The sequence below is a fragment of the Puma concolor genome, chromosome A3 (assembly GCF_028749965.1).
Source record: "Puma concolor isolate L17-30 chromosome A3, mPumCon1.1.hap2, whole genome shotgun sequence".
Taxonomy (NCBI): Eukaryota; Metazoa; Chordata; class Mammalia; order Carnivora; family Felidae; genus Puma; species Puma concolor.
Genome location: NC_141669.1, coordinates 80,011,701 through 80,030,236, shown reverse-complemented (window position 1 = coordinate 80,030,236; position 18,536 = coordinate 80,011,701). Strand labels below are relative to the sequence as shown.

At 39.8% G+C, this 18,536-nt stretch overlaps 1 protein-coding gene across 5 annotated transcripts in view; it reads left to right on the top strand.

Moving 5' to 3' along the window:
- The first annotated feature begins 965 nt into the window (after window positions 1–965).
- Window positions 966–18,536, top strand: part of MGAT4A (alpha-1,3-mannosyl-glycoprotein 4-beta-N-acetylglucosaminyltransferase A) — a 122,553-nt gene continuing 104,982 nt past the window's right edge. Inside the window, exons 1-2 of one of the 5 annotated variants that reach the window (XM_086701284.1) lie at window positions 966–1,110; window positions 6,431–6,757. In XM_086701284.1, coding sequence (XP_086557410.1) covers window positions 6,664–6,757 — 94 coding nt within the window. In that variant the 5' untranslated portion in view covers window positions 966–1,110; window positions 6,431–6,663. Of the gene's footprint in view, window positions 1,111–1,146; window positions 1,273–1,846; window positions 1,982–2,021; window positions 2,282–6,430; window positions 6,758–18,536 lie in introns of those variants that run through there. The other 4 variants (XM_086701285.1, XM_086701287.1, XM_086701283.1 and 1 more) reach the window with 4 other exon arrangements.

Here is an 18,536-nt window from a genome sequence, read left to right as displayed (position 1 = left end):
GGGCTCTGGAATCAAACAGACCAGGATGTGAATTCTGGTTCTATCATTTACTGGCTGACTAAATTACTATTTGTATCTGCCAAGTTAGTCTCCCAGGGCCTCAGTTCCTTCCTCTGTAAAATAGGAACAGTAGCTACCTGTGCTATTTGACCTTTTGGCCAATCCTGTGGGCATGGCTTGGTGGCTTTCTTCATCATTTGTCAAATGGCAGAGCTTTCTCCATTTGCAAGAGGGAGTGTGCTTGTCTGTCATTAAGAGCAATGTATAATAAGACCTAGGATTTTCCAATCCCAAAATATATTTTAGACAAGATGTATTAAACAATGTCTCAGTCTTTATTGCTTACATCTGGTCATGAAATCTTATTGCCAGCTTGCTACCAGGAAATGTCTTTGTCATAGAATACAGTAAATCTGACTCTCAGGCCACCAAAGCAGAGAGAGAAGTTGTCATTTAATGTCATGGCTGTCATGCCTAAGTTATGTTCATGGTGGTGGATAGTAGATGAACCTTTTTGTCTGTTTCCTCTGAATCAAGAGAGGACCACAGGAGGAAGGGAATCATGCATCTCTTCCCTGACCTTTAAAACAGGTCAACATTCAGAGAGAAATATCACCATGGAAGAACTGAGAAACTCATACATATCATAGCTGATTGTTAATTACTGTTACCTTGAGACAAAAAAAAAAAAAAAAAGCACGGGGGTGGGGGTTGGATTTTTCTGGGGGAAACAAACCATTGAGGTTTGCCTCTTAGTTTTGAATTTTTGGATTGCTGTTTTCTAAAAAGAATTTGGGAGCTTGGCAAGAAGAAGGGTGTCTCCTTGATCTTCGGCCTCTCAATTCCCTGTAAATATTAACTTGCAGGGTTGTTGTTGGGATTACTGTAACGGTTAAAATAACACATCTTTGGTGTATTATCCAAAAGATGATGTGCCCAACTGTAGTTACTATTAACCCAAGTCGCAGTACCTATGAATACTAAGCAAAACAGAGGCAGACCGCTCAGGCTGTCTATAGTTGATTATCTAGTTGGTTCTGAAGTTAACTTCAAACGTTTTGACATGGTGAACGACTGGAACACGGGGCTCAGGAGAAAGGGTCAGGACAGGTGATGAAGCGGAAAAATCAAAGGCGTTAACACCCAAATGATCTGCCTTTAAATCTTGTATTTCTCCTTCCTATGCTTACGCTAGTCCTTCTTCCTGAGTCCCAGCAAATTGGGGATAGCGATGCCTGTCGCTGGGGATGCCCTGAAGGTCAGAGATGGACGGTGAGGCTGGAACTACGGGGCCTCCGAAGCTATTGTTTGGATTAGGGCGGGAGCCGCCCCTGGGACTTGTCGCCCGGAGAAATGCTGCCCAGGCTGGACGGTCGGGTAACGGGACAGCAGCTGGGGCTAGGGGCTCGGGCTGAGGCAGCCCCGGGTGGTCGGGTCGCGAGCCCAGGCGGAGGCCGAGGGCTCCCTGGGGCCTTGGTTGGCAGCCTGAGCTGCCTCTGCACACGCCGGGGTGGATTAAAACCAGATGTGGCGGCGGGGCGGCGCGGAGACGCCAAGCTCCCGGAGCCTGGGGCCGGAGACCAACACGCCGCTCCAAACCTCGCCGTGACATTAAATGAAGGGGGAGGAAAGGATCTCAGGAGAGTTATATGGGCTGCGAGACGTCGCCCCTAAATGACAGCCAGGCGGGCCACTGATGCGAGCAGCTCGGCCGCGCGGGGGCGCTCACTGGAGGGCGCGCAGCACCGGCGGCCAATGGCTGGCGGGGTCGCGGGCGGGGCCGAGGGGCGGGGCGGCCGCGGCGCTCCAGCGGCGGGGGCGGAGTCGCGCTGGGGAGGCGGGGCGCCCGGCAGCGGCGGCGGCGGCAGCGGCGGCCACAGCAGCCTTGGCGGCGGCCGCGGCAGGACTGGCAGCGCCAGCGGCGGGTGAGGGGCTTGCGGCTCGCGGCTTGTGGCGGCGGCGGCGCACGGGCTGCCTCGAGGTAGGGGCGCAGGGCGGCTGCGCGGAGGGGCGCGGGATGGAGGGGCGGTGCCGGTTTCTGGGCTCTGAGACGCTGGGGTCGCGGAAGATCCACCTGCTGGTAACGGAGCCGCCCGCGCCGCGGCCCGACCCGGAGCTCGCGCGTCTCAGGCTGCTGCGGGGCCGGCTCCGGGCGCGGGCTGGGCCTCGGGGCGGGGCGCGGGCCGGGACGCCCTGGCCGCGCGGTCAGCCCCGCGCCACCGCTGCCTCTGCTACAGACCCTCGGTGCCGTGCTCTCTCTCTGTGGCCGGCAGGGCGCCTGGTGCGTTTCCCGGCGCGGCGGGGCTCGTTGACTTTGGGGCAAAGTGGAGGAAAGTGTGGGCTTGGGGGGTACTGGGGAGAAGGGAGAGTTGCCCGCGGGACCCGGCAGTCCCAGGGCCCACACCGGTCCCGGAGTCGGCGCCTTCGCCGGGCCGGGGGCAGGTGAGGCGGGGGCCAGGAGGTCCCGGGCACTGACTGAGGCAAGGGCTGCTCCCGCCGTGGCGGAGGAGGCGTGCAGCTGTCGTACTGAATATTTCTACAAAGTGAAGATGCGGGGGTCCGGTATGAAAGAGTACCCCCATCCCCTCAGGCCCCAGTTCCCCCTGAAGGAGGAAGCTGCAAGTGGGACCCTTAGGTTGGGTCTGGGTGATTGCACAGAGTGTACCAGGTGACACCTCCAAGGCGTGTTTTATGAGCTGGCAGTCATACCACTTGCGCGCCCGCTTTTATTTCTCGAAGCGTGTGTTTCTCTGGAGCCCATTCATTGCTTACAATCCGAATTGCGAAATATAAGCAGACATAATGTATGTTTTTAATGCTTCCCATGTATTTTGCTGTTGTGCTTTTGCCGTCGGACGAATTCTCATAAAAAATAATGACAACAACGTTCGTTGGAATTTAGAACCTAAATTTAGAATCAAATAATAATGCGTTTTTTGGTTTGGTCTTTCTGAATGTTAAAAAAATAGTTTTATTAACAGGTTATCATGGCAGAGGTTTCTTTAGCCCACACTTGTAAATCTGAAAACGCACTGGATGATGAAATTATGTAAGCTGTATTGATGAAAAATATTAATCATTTTATAAATTTAAAATAAATTAATTTTTCCATAATACTGTGTATAAAGTTATATAGGTTATAGTTATATAGAAGCATTATGGATTTCATGCTTCTGCCTTTCATTCCTCAGGCACCTCTGTCCTGTCTGTGGGATTATTAGGGAATATGCCAAGTGTTCAGCAAAGTGTTCTCACCCATAAAACATAGTGAATATTTAAGAGAACACTTTAAAATACAGTTTCTTGAATCTAATAATAAAATACAGGACTGCAGCCCTTAAAGGGAAGTTAACTAAAACAGACTTTTCAGTTTGAGATCTAGAGTTGAAGTTCCATTCATCTTTGTCAGGGTGAAGAAGATATTAGTAATTTTAGCCACTTCCTTTTTTGTTTTTCAAGATTCAGATATGTTAAGTAATAATCTCAGAGATTAAGGTGTTAGATTAACATTTTTGCAAATGTGGACATCGATAAAGAATAGGCGTCACTTTGTTTCTTGCCTTAGGCAGTTGGTCAATTCATAGGGCTCTTGGCTGTCCAGCCTGTGACTGCCTCTTCTGGTTGAAGACCGTGGAGATCATTAGTTTTGTTTTTGTGGAGTCTTCACTTACACTGTGCAGTTAAACTTCGTTGGTGTGGAAACTCTAATTAAAATGTATGACTACATTCCTACTGAGTAAAATGCTCTTACATTTCTCCTGCAGAATTTCAGGTCTTATTTGTTAGTAGAATTGATAAGTATCTTCTTCAAACCAGAGCTTAATAGCTTCCTGGATCAAATATTTAATATTCCATATATTTTTCACACGTTATTAATAGTATATCTGTAGTCTACTTTGATTTTAGAAGTCATTTACTTTTACTGTCTCTACGTATTTATACTGAGTTTTATCATATGGGCTTACTTTGTATTTAATAAAACTATTTAAAAATATCCTTTATTTTAGGAGTCTTTCTTTACTTCCCCATAATTATTAATTGGATGTTTAATAACCTGTATATTTTTAGATCTTTTACCAGGACAAAATCCTTCCTGAAGTAGGGGTAGGGCTAAGTATATAACAACAGAAAGTTATATGCATTTTTATATAATGTCACACCAGGATTATAATTCTACATTATATAATTCACTGAGTTATCATATCTCTTTTTATAATCAGAACTCATTGTGTGCTTACTGATATAAGATAATGCCACAAAGGTTTTAAATTCTAAACCATTAAATGTGGGTGTGTTTGACGTTCATTTGTCTTAACTATAGAAGGTGAATAACTTTGGTTTTAAAAAATACTGATAACTTGTGAGAATACCTTTGGAGTTCCTTGTTTTCAGATAGTAATAGGAAGCAAGAAAGTAGAGTTCAGTGCTTCTAGAATATTATACTATAGTGAGAGATCTACTGGCCAAGGAAAGTTAAAAGGCATGCTGGGTGTGTATGTGGGATGGGGGGAGGGGTGCTTAGCCAAAGGTTACAGGAAGTGAGAAATTCTTTTAAAGTTTCAGGTTTTAAATTTGGAAATTTCCTATGAAATTTTCATCTTTTTTCATAATAGATCAATATTTGTTATAGTATAGAAAATATTTTAAATTCACACAGTTAAAGATAATGCCTCAGGAAGGGTCTCTAGACTTTGAGTGTCCCCAGCCCTTCTCTTCATTCTTCCAAGCTGCTGGTCACCTAGTTTGAGAGGGAAAGGGTAGTAGGTCAGAGCTTGAACTTTGGAGTCCTACAAATTAGGGTTCTTTCTCTGAGTTCATTTCTCTTGTGTGTAAAATAGGGTTAGTAATGCCTGTCTCATTAAACCTGAAACAGTATATAACCTTGTGTGTGTCAATTATACTTCAGTTAAAAAAATGCCTCCCTCATAGGGTTTTGTGAAGATTTAAAGCATATAATAGATGCATAGGAAACACTTGGTGAGTTGTAGTGTCTTATCATTGATACCATTAGTACTATGCTCTAGACCAGTGGAGATTTCTAGTAATGTTCAGTTTTACAAAGTAGCTCAGATGGTAGTTTCTGAATTGCCTACAAATGGCCACTTTAATCAGCCATACTTTCTTGCTGAGGAAATTGTCCCTTGGGCTTGTTCGGCATTTTTGGAGGTGCATTAACTCAACCCACTAGAGTATGCCTTAGTATATTTCCAAGTGCATCTTGTGGTGCCTTTGAGGCCACTGGGAATCAATGCACATCTTAGAGTGCCTGACATGCTCCCAAGGGAATGACACTGGCTGTGCGTAGAGTAGACTAAACCAGTGGCTGGCTGCAGTGTTTTGTTTGTTTGTTTTTATTTTTACACAGTTAACTTTTATGGAGAACCTATTAAGTGCTGGGTGATATGCTTAAGTGCTTATAAGGACTTGATTTAATTTGATTTTCTCAACAGCTTTGTTAGATGGGTGGTGATCTCCAGATTTTCTGAGTTAAAACAATGCTAACTGATGGTCCTAGGTGATACAGTGCGCTGGTTGGATGCTGCATTTTCTAAATGCCTGAGTATTCCCAGTTTACACCTTAGGAGTAGGTTAGTTACTGGAAAAACTACACTTATTTCATGATTATGATAAATAGCAGTAATAACTATAACCTGTTATTTATAACATTATGTGTGTCCTAGAGGAGGAGCCAGGAGAGGCTTTTTTCTCACTTTATGGATGAAACTGCGAGGCCTAGATAAGTGCACACTGGAAGTCATATAAGTAATGATGTTGCTGTATCTAGAGCTCAGGTTTTTTTGATGTTTGCATATTGTAGTCTGTCGTTTTTTCTTAATATTTTTAAAACGTTAACTATTACTTTGCAATAGGAAATCTAAGGAGAGCGACAGTTATGCTACTTAGAACTGTTGTGTGATCTTTGGAGTTATCAGCTTGGAATCTTTGGCTTACTATTTGTTTAACAAGTCTCATAACTTCCCCCTTTAAATAATGAACCATTACTTTTTTTTTTTAATTAAAAAAATTTAATGTTTATTCTTGAGAGAGAGCGAGCGAGAGCGAGCATGAATGGGGGAGGGGCAGAGAGCGAGAGGGAGACACAGCATGTAAAGCAGGCTCCAGGTTCCAGGCTGTTAGCACAGAGCCTGACCCAGGGCTTGAACTCAAGAACCACAAGATCATGACCTGAGCTGAAGTCAGATGCTTAACCAACTGAGCCACCCAGGCGCCCTGAACCATTACTTTCTTTCCTGGAGGAGAAAAACCACATAATTCTAGTATATTAAATGAGTTGTTTAGATGTGAGGATAATCTTTGTAGGTAGAGTTTAGCCCAACCAAAAGTCTATTTATAATGGTGAATAATAAATGAAGAAACTAATATTTTGCATTATTGAACAAGTTTTTCTTTCTTTTTTTTCCCTGAATAGGAAGAAAGAAGCCTGAGACATCAGCCTATGAAGACTGAAGACCATCCTGAATAGCAATTATGAATGGTGTTGCTGCTAGGCTTGTTCTGCAGAGCATCTGAAATGAACCTCTCTTATTGATTGTTTTTATTGGCCCAGAGCCAGGAGTACTGGATTCAGTTGACTTCACGATTAAAAGAAAACAGTTTTGGTTACCATCATAAACATATGAACCATTGTGATGGTGAAATGAGATGAGGCTCCGAAATGGAACTGTAGCTACTGTTTTAGCATTTATCACTTCGTTCCTTACTTTATCTTGGTATACCACGTGGCAAAATGGGAAAGGTAAGGAAAATATCTCCAAAAAAGTGCATGAAATGTAGTAGGCTTTTTGCTTTGTAGATGGTGCTTAAATGCTTAGGTTAAATACCCCAACAATCTGTATGTTTTATGTTCTCTGCTGGTGGCCTGCTAGTTTATTTCTGACACAGCAATGAAACCATGTTCTTGGACAGAGGAGACGGAGAATTTCTAATTTGAATAGGGTTTGTTTTCGATTTCTTATAATTACACTTGGAGAAATGGATACTGATCAGTGGTTATATTATACATGACAGCCAAATTGAATAATAAAGACTTTTGTTTTGGCATTTTATTTTTATTAAACATCATAAATGTTTAATAAGCTTCCTTGTACTGGATGTTGTATAAAGTACGTAAAAGGACACAATCAGTGCCTTCATGAAATTTACATGCTGATTATACTAATGATTTGGTGCTGTGTAGTTAATGATTTAAACTACATGTGTTGACAGATTGCTTTTTGGGCAAGAGAATTTATGAAGTGGGTGAGGATAAATTCTTATTCAAAAATTAGAAACAAGTTTTAAGTTTATTGTGTTCAGACTTTTGAACTGCGCTTTTAAGGAAGGATGTTTGTTCAGTGATATTCAGGGATAATGCCTTTCTTTGCTTTTTTTTTTTTTAATGTTTATTTTTTTTTTGAGAGAGAGAGAGAGTATGCCTGAATGTGGGGGAGCATGAAAGGAAGAGGGGCAGAGAGAGGGGGACAGAGGATCCTAAGTGGGTCCTGCACTGACAGCAGGGAGCCCCAGCCTGATGTGGGACTTGAACTCATAACCTGCTAGCTGGATCATGACCTGAGCTGAAGTCGGAGGCTCAACTGAGTGAGCCACCCAGGCGCCTAGCCTTTCTTTGCTTTTTTGAAGAGAAAATATTTGGAGTAAATTCCCACCCACATTTTTTACTTGTCTCCATTCCTCATGTTAATCTAAGGATTGTTGATGTCAAAGAAGGATGGAGGTATCTATTTGGTTTGTTAGAATCAAGTTAGAGTAGTCATCATCACCAGGTTCTTTGAGAGTCCTATTGCTGGCAGTATTTTATTAACTTGTGTGAGGATAACTGAAAAGGTGGATTCATTATTTAATTTTCCTCTGGTGTATATATAGATGTGTATATATACATGTGCATATATCTGTGTGAGTATGTATTATAAAGTAAACTGATTAAAGTGAAAAATATGATCTGTTCTTTGAGCAAGTATATTAGTTCCCTTTTCTGAGTTGGGCTGTAATTTTGAGAGGAACTATTGGGGGTAAAAATTGATGAAAAACTTGCTGAAGACCTTTATTCTTTGTGGACAAATATATACATTTTAGATGTCATTTTTTAATTGTATCATAAGAAGACATACTTAGGAAGAACTTTAACTAGTTAATTTAATCAAACTGTTAATTGTCCCAGACATGAACAAAACAGATTACTGGCCTTAAAAGTTTACTTATGATATAAGAGAATTGACCATAGGAGAACATATGGATTTTTTTCTTATCAGGAAACTTATCTAGTCAGAGTTATAGTAATGGAGAAACTTGACTCTTCTTACTGTGTCTTATTTAAAGGATTAAAATTTTTGGAATCTCCATTTCATTCATCTTGTTTCTTAGGTAAAGGCATTGTAAGCATTATTTTCTTTTTGTATTAAGTTGTCTTTGGAATAAAAAATTTAAAAATATAAAGATTCTTTCATCTGTGGTATTAGATACACACACAGTCTGTTGTCTTTGATTATCTTTCTTTGAACATCTCTGTAATCCTTCCATGCATACTCTTCTGCTCTGTTTTTCTTAGTGTTTTGTCCGTACTTTTTCAGGTGTCAATAGAGGACTCCTGTTATGGTTATGTAAAATCCTCTGTGTTTTAATGTTATCATTTATATAATAGTTTAGCTGCTGAACATTTGGATACTTTCTAGATCATTCTGGTGGTCAGATAGCCTGGATTTTCCAGAGCAGGCCTCATTCCAGATACTCGATTCTAGTTTACTCATAAACCATGTGCTCTGATTTTTATATTGAAAGCACAGTTTCCATTATCACTGACTTTGCTGGACTAGTAGTTTTTATTTTTCATTCATTGGTCCCTTTCATAGCTACCTATCCTGCCTAGCACTGTATTAAATGCTATGAATATGAAAAGAAATAAGAAACTTAACACCTCTAAACTCAGGGACTTCTAGGGGAAGATGCAGGTACACAAATATGATACCATCAATAGATTGAGATACAAGTAATAGAACAGTGCTGGGGAAGCATATTACATGTTATAAATGATTTCATTTAATCCTTATAATGACCCTGGGAAGAATTATACACCCTTTCAAAAGATGAGAAAACCAAGGCAGAGTGGTTAAGAAACCTGCCAAGGTCATACATTTAAGTGGAAGAGTGAAGTTTGAACTCAATCATGCTGATTCCAGAGATTATGCTCTTAGCTACTGGTCTGCTGCCCAGAAGAGCAGAGACAGAGGCTACTAATTCTTGAGTCATTTCACAGAGGAATAATAAATATGAAGGTGATGCTGGGAAGAGTAGTAGACAGTGGGCATATCAAGTGGAGGGAGTTCTATGTGTAACCACAAAGTTCTAAAGTGGCATAAAGTATTTGTGTCTTGGAATTATGAAACACTCAGTTTGATTGGCACATAGGACTCCTAGACTGTCAAAGTTTAGTTGGTAAATGCAGTGCAGTTCCTATCATATTTTTTCATAGGTCTTCATTCAACACTTGGAAGAATACATGAGCTGGTCAATGGGATTGGTATAAATTTGGGAGGATGTTAGGAACTCAGCCTGAGGAAAGATGGACTTTGGTCTGCAGGGTATGCAGAATTCCTACCTAAAAATGTGGCAGAATTCTAATTACATGGAATGGACGGGTTGGGAAAGTTGTAAGAAGAAGGTGTGAGAGTGGGACTACAGTTATTACACATCCCACTTGTAGCTGGGGTTCTCCTAATGAACTTTCTCCTTTGGTCAGGAACAATCCAGAAATTGGGGAAGACCAAACAAGCAGTCTGTATCTCCATATATAACATTCATGTACATGTTTCTGCATGGACATATGTTTTCATTTTTGTTGGTATTTGCCTAGGAGTGGAATTGCTGGATCATGTAATAATTCTATATATTTAATCATTTGAGGAGCTGCCAGACTGTTTTCCATAGCAGCTGGGCCATTATGCATTCCTTCCAATAGGGTGGGAGGGTCCCAATTTCTTCACATTCTTGACAACCCTTATTATTGGGCTTTTTTAAAAAAATATTTATTTATTTTGAGAGAGGGAGAGCGAGAGCATGATTGGTGGAGGGGCAGAGAGAGAATCCTAAGCAGGCTCCTTGCTGTCAGTACAGAACCTGATGCTGGGCTCCATCTCCCAAACCATGAGATCATGACCTGAGCCAAAATCAAGAGTCAGACGCTTAACTGACTGAGCCACCCAGGCGCCCCTATCTGGCTTTTTGATTCTCATCCTAGCGGTAGGGAGATGGTATTTTATTGTGCTTTTGATTTGCATTTCTCTGATGACTAATGATGTCCAACATCTTTTAATATACTTTGAGCAATTTGTGTATATTCTTTGGAAGATTGTCAGTTCAAGATCCTTTGCTTACATTAAAAAGGGGTAATTTATCTTTTTATTAATTTGTAAGAGTTCTTTGTATATTCTAGATACAATTTCCTTATCAGATATATGACTTGCAAATATTATCTCCCATTCCATGGGTTGTCTTTCACATTCTTGATGGTGTCCTGTGAAGCACAAGAGTTTTAAATTTTGATGAAGTTCAGTCTATTTTGTTGTTGTTATTGTTCTTGCTTATGCTTCTGGTGTCATATCTGAAAATTCATTACCAAATCCAAGATCATGAAAATTCTGCTATTTTACTTGTTAGATCCTTTGATCCATTTTAAGTCAATTTTTGTGTGTGGTATGAAGTAAAGGTCCAACTTAATTCTTTTGCGCGTGGCTATCCAGTTGTCCTATCACGGTTTGTTTCAAAGGGTTCTTTTTCCCATTGAATGGTCTTGGTACTCTTATTGAAACATCAGTTGATCATAGATGTATGGATTTATTTCTGAACTCTCAATTCTATTCCATTGATATTCCTTGTGCTAGTACTACCCTATCTTGATCATTGTTGCATTGTAGTAAGTTCTGAAATTGGGAAGTGTAAGCCCTGCTACTCTATACTTTTTCAGGATTTTTTTGGCTATTTTGGGTCCTTTGCAATTCCATGTGAATTTTAGCATCCATTTACCAGTTTGTATAAAGAAGTCAACTGGGATTATGATAGGATTGCACTGAATCTATAGATCAGATTGGGTTGTATTACCATGTTAGCAATGTTAGTTAGGTCTTCCAGTCCATAAAGCATAAGATTTCATTTATTTAGGTCTTTAGTTTTTTTCAACAATTTTTGTGTATGATTCCACAGTGTAAGTTTTATGATTTTATTAAATTTATTCCTAGGTATTGTATACTTTCTGATAGCATTCTAGAGTTGTTTTGTTTTTTTTGAATGGAGTTTTCTTAATTTTACTTGTCAATTTTCATGTCAAGTGTATAGAAAAACGATTAATTTTTATATATTGGTCTTGAATCCTGCAACCTTGCTGAGCTTATTTCTTCCTTAAAATTTTTTTTTAATACTTATTTTTGAAAGAGAGAGAGCGCAAGTGGGGGAGGTGCAGAGAGAGAGGGAGACACAGAATCTGAAGCAGGCTCCAGGCTCTGAGCTGTCAGCACAGAGCCTGATGCGGGGCTCGAACCCATAAGCTGTGACATGACCTGAGCCGAAGTCAGGTGCTCAATCAACTGAGCCACCCAGGCACCCCTATTTATTAGTTATAATAATGGATTCCTTAGGAGTTTCTGTGTCCAAGATCATGCCATCTGTGAATAGAAATAATTTTCTTTCTTTCTTTCTAGTCTGGATGCCTTTTATTTCTTTGTGCTGTTTAGTTGTCTGGCTAGAACCTCCATTTTAGTGTTAAATAGGAGTGGTGTAAGAGCTGACATCTGTGTCTTGATCTTACGGAGATTTGAGAAGTGTTCTCTTTTATTTGTGGAAGATAAGTATTCTTTGAACGTTTGGTGGAATAAGCACTGACGTCATGTGGGCTTGAGCTTTTTTTTGTGGGTAGTTTTGTGATGACTGATAGAATCTCACACATGTTACAGGTCTTTTCAGATTGTGTATTTCTTCTCTAGTCAATTTCTGTAGGTTGTATTGTTCTAGGAATTTGTCCATTTTGTTTAAGCTATCTAATTTGTTGGTGTACAGTTGTTCATAATATTTCTTTGTAATTCTTTCTACTTTTATAAGCTCAGTAGAAGTGCTCCTCTTTTATTTCTTTTTCTAATAGTTCTAGGTTTTTTTTCTTGGTCAAACTATATAAAAGTTTGTTGATTTTGTTGATCTTTTAAAGAACCAGCTTTTGGTTTCTTGATTTTCTCTACTTATTCTTTGTTTCATTACTTTCTACTCTAATCTTGATCCTTTTCTTCTGCTTCTTTTTTTTTTTTTTTCAACGTTTTTATTTATTTATGGGACAGACAGAGCATGAACGGGGGAGGGGCAGAGAGAGAGGGAGACCCAGAATCGGAAACAGGCTCCAGGCTCCGAGCCATCAGCCCAGAGCCCGACGCGGGGCTCGAACTCACGGACCGTGAGATCGTGACCTGGCTGAAGTCGGACACTTAACCGACTGCGCCACCCAGGCGCCCCTCTTCTGCTTCTTTTAGGCTTAGTTTGCTCTTCTTTATTTAGTGCAGGTAAGACTTTTTAGAAGGCAAGATTATTGATTTGTGATCTTTTTTCTTTCATGATGTGGACATTTATAGCTATAAATTTCCTTCTAAGGACTGTTTTAGTTGCATCCCATAAGTTTTGGTATGTTATGTCTTGCTTTTAATTCATTTCAAAGTAATTTCTGATTTCTTTTTAAATTTTTTTTCTTTCACCAGTTGGTTGTTGAGGAGAGTCTAGTTTAATTTTCTCATACTTGTAAGTGTCCCAGATTTTTCTGTTATTGGTGCCTAATTCCATTCCACTGTGGTCAGAAGACATGCTTTATATTATTTCTATCCTTTTAAATTTATTTAGGTTTTTAAAAATGACCTAGCATATGGTCTATCCTCTAGAATGTTCCATGTGCACTTGAAACTGTATATTCTGTTGTTGTAGCATAGAATGTTCTGTAGATGTCGGTCAGGTCCAGCTGTTGTATAGTGCTATTCAAGCATTCTGTTTCCTTGTTGACCTCCCATCTAGTTCTATCCATTATTGAAAGTAGAGTATTGAAGTCACCAACTATTGTAGAATTATCTATTTCTCTCTTCATTTCTGTTAGTTTTTGCTGCATGTATTTTGGTGTTCTGTTATCGGGTGCATATATTTTTTATTTTACTTTTAAATAAATTTTTTTAAGTTTATTTATTTTGAGAGAGAGAGAGAGAGAGAGAGAGATAGCATGGGCAGGGGAGGGGCAGAGAGAGAGGGAGACACAGAATTGTAAATAGGCTCCAGGCTGCAAGCTGTCAACACAGTCTGATGCAAGGCTGGAGCCCATGAACTGTGAGATCATGCCAAGTGAGCCACTTAGGCGCCTCTTATTTTCAAATATTTATGTTAGTTTTATTTTATATTATTTACTTATGTATTCCCACTTTATCTCTAGGAACATTTTTGTTTTAAAGTCTGCTTTGTCTGATATCACTATGGCCACTCCAGCTTTTCTGTGGTTTCTGCTTGTGTGTTTTGCCTTATTACATTCTTGTACTTTAAACTATTTGTGTCTTTAAATCTACAGTTTGTCTCCTGTAAACAATATATAATTGGATCATGATGTTCTGGATCTAGTCTGACAATGTCTACCTTTTGTTTTAGGTTTTTTTAATGAGTCTTTTTTTTTTAATGTTTATTTATTTATTTTAGAGAGAGCATGAGCAGGGGAGGGGCAAAGAGGGGGAATCCCAAGCAGGCTCCATGCTCTGCGCTGAGCCCTACATGGGCTCCATCCCATGATCCTGGGATCATGACCTGAGCTGATATCAAGAGTTAGATGTTTAACTGACTGAGCCATCCAGGTGCCCCTACCTTTTGATTGGGCTGTTTATCCATCCGTGTTTACTGTTATTGATATAGTTTGATTTATATCTGCCATCGTTTTGCTTTTTCCTTTTGTTTTTTTAAAAAATTTATTATTTTTAAGAGAGAGAGAGACAGAGTGAGTGAGCACGAGTGGGGGAGGGGCAGAGAGAGGGAGATACAGAATCCGAAGCAGGCTCCAGGCTCCAAGCTGTCAGCATAGAGCCTGACATTGGGCTTTAACTCACAAACCATGAGATGATGATCTGTGAGGAGGTCGGATGCTTAACTGACTAAGTCATCCAGGCACCTCTGCCATTATTTTGTTTTTCATATGTCTCACATTTTTTTAGTTCCTCTTTTTCTTCTTTACTTTTTTTGCATTGATTGAATGTTTTCTAATGTAGCATTTTAATTTCATTAATGACTTTTTTCATTCTATTTTGAGTAAAATTTAGTGGTTGTTCTAGGGTTCATCGTATACAGTCTCAAGAGAAACTGTCTCAGATTTATACTAACTTAATTTCAGTAATATATAGAAATGTTACTCCTATATATGGCTCTTTTACCCCCCTTTTGTGTTGTTATTGTTGTACACTTCACATCTGTCAATATTATAAACCCAACAATACAGTATTATTATTTTACCATCTGTTATTTTCTTAGCACATTACAGCTTTATTCTCACCTCCTTTGTTCTGTTATTGGCAAGTATATTACATTTCCATGTGTCATAGACTCAGCAATATGTTATATGCATATCATTTTATACTATTTTTATTTTATTTTATTTTTTTATATATTTTTAAAAGTTTATTGATTTATTTTGAGAGTGAGAGAGTGTGAGCAGGGGAGGGGCAGATAGAGAGGGAGAGAGAATCCCAAACAAGCTCCATGCTGTCAGCACGGAGCCTGACGCAGGGCTCTATCTCAAGAACTGTGAGATCATGACCTGAGCCAAAATCAAGAGTCACACGCTTAATTAACTGACTGAGCCACCCAGGCTCCCCGATATACTATTTCTTTTTATTTTTTATTTATTTATTTTAATGTTAATTCATTTTTTGAGAGAGAGAGTTCAAGTGGGAGAGGGGCAGAGAGAGAGGGAGACAGAATCTGAACCAGGCTTCAGGCTCTAAGCTGTCAGCACAGAGCCCAATGTGGGACTTGAACTCATGAACCATAGGATCATGACCTGAGCCTAAGTGGGACACTTAGCCAACTCAGCCACCCAGGCACCCCTACTATTTCTTTTTTAACTCATTTAAGAGAAAGAAAAAAATATGCCTTAACAGTGTCTATTAAAATTATGTAATCACTGGTGCTCTTCGTGTGGATTTAAATTACTGTCTAGGAGTACTTGCTTTCAGCTTAATGAATTCCTTTAGTATTTCTTGTAAGGCAAGTCTGCTAGCAATGAATGTTTTCAATTTTTGTTTCTCTTGGAATATGTGTATTTTACCTCCATTTTTTATTTTTAGTTTTTATTAAATTTTTTAAAATGTTTATTTTTGAGAGAGAGTGAGAGAGAGTGCAAGCAGGGGAGGGGCAGAGAGAGAGGGAAACTCAGAATTTGAGGCAGCCTCCAGGCTCTGGGCTGTCAGCACAGAGCCCGATGCAGGGCTCAGACCCAGCAACCATGAGATCATGACCTGAGCCAACGTCGGACACTTAACTGGCTGAGCCACCCAGGTGCTCCTTACTGTCATTTTTTTTATATAAAACTCTGCTGGACTTAGCAGTCCTGGTTGACAAGGTTTTTGTTTTGTTTTCAAGTGCTTTGTGTTATCCCACTGCCTTTAGCCTCCAGTATTTCTTCTGAAAAGTTAGCTGTTAATCTCCTTGGGGTTCCTTTATCAGTGATGTATTATTTTTCCTTTGTGGTTTTTAAGATTGTCTTGTGTTTGACTTTTATCAGTTTTACCATGATGTGTCTTTGGGTCTTGTTTCCTAGATGAGTAGATTACTGTTTTTCAGTAACTTTGGGAGATATTCAGTCATTTGCTTTGAATATATATGTATTTTTTACCTTCTCTCCTCTCTCCTGGTATTCCCAGTACCTTTATGATGGTATTCTTAATGGTATTCCAAATTTCTCTGAGGTTATTCATTTTTCTTCATCCTTTTTGCTCTTTCTTCAGTTTACATAATCTCTACTGATCTGTCTTCAAGTTGGCTGATTCTTTCTTTTGCCAGTTCACATCTACTTTTGAGGCCTCTAGTGAATTTTTTTATTTGTGTTATTGTACTTTTCAACCTCAGAGTTTGCATTTGGTTCTTTCTTAAAATTTCTGTTTCTTTATTGATACTCTATTTGATGCAACATGGTCCTACCTTCCCTGTTTAGTGAAGTTTTCTTTCAGTTCCGTGGACATATTTATGATGGCTGCTTTGAAATATTTACCTGTTAAATCCTACATTGAGTCATACTGACAGGGAATGTCTTATGCTGCCTGCTTTTTTTTCTGGTGTATGGGTCATATTTATGTATTTCTTTGCATGTCTCATAATTTTTTGTTGTAAACTGGACATCTTGGGTAATGTAGCAACACTGGATACTCTCCCACCTGTACCCCTAGGGCTTGTTATCATTTGCTTGTTTATTTGCTTATTTATTTGTTTAGTTACTGACTGGATTATCTTAGTGTATCTTCCCTCTCGCCCCCACCAGGTTGAATCTGTGTGTTGTTTCTCAGGGAGACACAGTTTTGGGTATGCCACAGTCTTCCTGAGATGACTGTTATTACTGGTAGGATTCTCTTCCACTCTTTCAGTGACCACCACACTAATTGCTGGCTGATTGTTCTGCTGTTTACAGTAGTGCACTGGAGCATAAATTCTGCTACAAACTAATCTAATCAAATTGTGGTTCCTTTAAAGAAATGTTTCTGAGTTCAGTGATTTTTCTATTTGTCGTGACCACAGGAATGCTCCTCCTAGCTATCCCTTTCCCTAGTTCTTTCTTGCAAACTAGCCGCCAATGCCTACAGTCTCGGTTCCATCTTCTTAAGATCCACAATTTTCCCAGTTCCCTTCACCACAACCTTTGCTGTTTTTGAGACAGCTCTTAGTTTAAACTCCTCAGCTCTCTATTGCAAATGAAGGTAGTTCCTTTGGGAGGAGATTAGGAGCCATCTATTTTGTGGCCCGCTTTTCCACGAGGCAGAATTTCTGAGCCAGGGCTCTGGAGGTGGGGGTGAGGACAATGACAACTTTCTCTCTGAGTGGTACCCCCACTCTAAGAGCTGAGCGCTGGGTGAGGGGAGGGACCCAGCAGCCTGAGGATGTCTCCTGGCATGGAACCACTGCCTCACTAGCAGTGGAATGGCTTTAGGGGCCCCAGTATTCTCAGTATGCTGCATCCAAGATAGAGACTTGGGTGCATGATAAGATCAGATGTTCTATCCTGTTAGGTGTAAAACTATAGAGGCGAAATAAAGCATTTTATTTAAAACTATGAGTCTTACTTGCAAATAAAAGCAGTAAATAAAATTTTTTAGATTTTTTAAGTGTTTCTTTACAAAATAGGAAAGCTCATTTCAAACAGGGTATAAGGGAAATTAATAGAAAGTCTAGGATTTGCAGTACACTGTCATAGTTTTGGCTCATCAAAATTGTATAATTGTGTTTGTTGAGTGCCTTCTGTTTGTCAGGCACTATTAGAGGTTTGGGTTATATTACTGAACGTATCAGAGAAAAATCCCTGCTTTAGTGTGTGTGTGTGTGGGGGGGGGTGGGGATAAAAGGAGATAGCTAAAAAACAATAAATAAACAGTAAACTGATGAATAATAACTTTAAAAAAAATTTTTTTTTAACGTTTATTTTATTTTTGAGACAGAGAGAGACAGAGCATGAACGGGGGAGGGGCAGAGAGAGAGGGAGACACAGAATCGGAAGCAGGCTCCAGGCTCTGAGCCATCAGCCCAGAGCCCGACGCAGGGCTCGAACTCATGGACCGTGAGATCGTGACCTGAACCGAAGTCAGACGCTTAACCGACTGAGCCACCCAGGCGCCCCAATAATAACTGTTTTTTAAGCTTTTTATTTTGAAATAATTTTAGATTTCCAATAAATCTGAAAAATAGTATGCAGAATTCCTTTATACCCCCTAATATGAACAACTTACATTACCACAGAGTATAATGTTCTAAACCCCAAATTGACTTTGATATAGTAATATTACATCTGCAAACCTTATTGGAATTTCACCAGTTGTTGTTACTCTAATGCCCTTCTATCCTAGGATCCAGTCCAGGATCCCACATTGTATTCAGTTGTCATGTTTTCTAGTCTCCTCCTTGATGGGAAGTTACCTTAGTCTTTTCTTTTATGTTCTTGGCACTTTTGAAGCCCTGGCTAGTTATTTTTAAAAATATCCCTTAATTTGAATTTGTCTGATTATTTCTCATGATTAGATTGAGGTAATGCATTTTATCACAAGAATGCAAGAATATCACAGAAGTGCCATTGTATCCTTCATAGTGCATCATATCACAAGGTACATGATGCTGAAATGTCTTAACCACTGGTTATGTTAACTCTGATCACTTGGTTAAACTGGTGTCTGCCTGGCTTCTCCACTGTAAAGTTACTGTTTTTTTTTTTTTTTTTCCTTTGTAATTAATAAGCATTTGGTGGAGGCTTCTTTAAAACTAAGCAGATACCC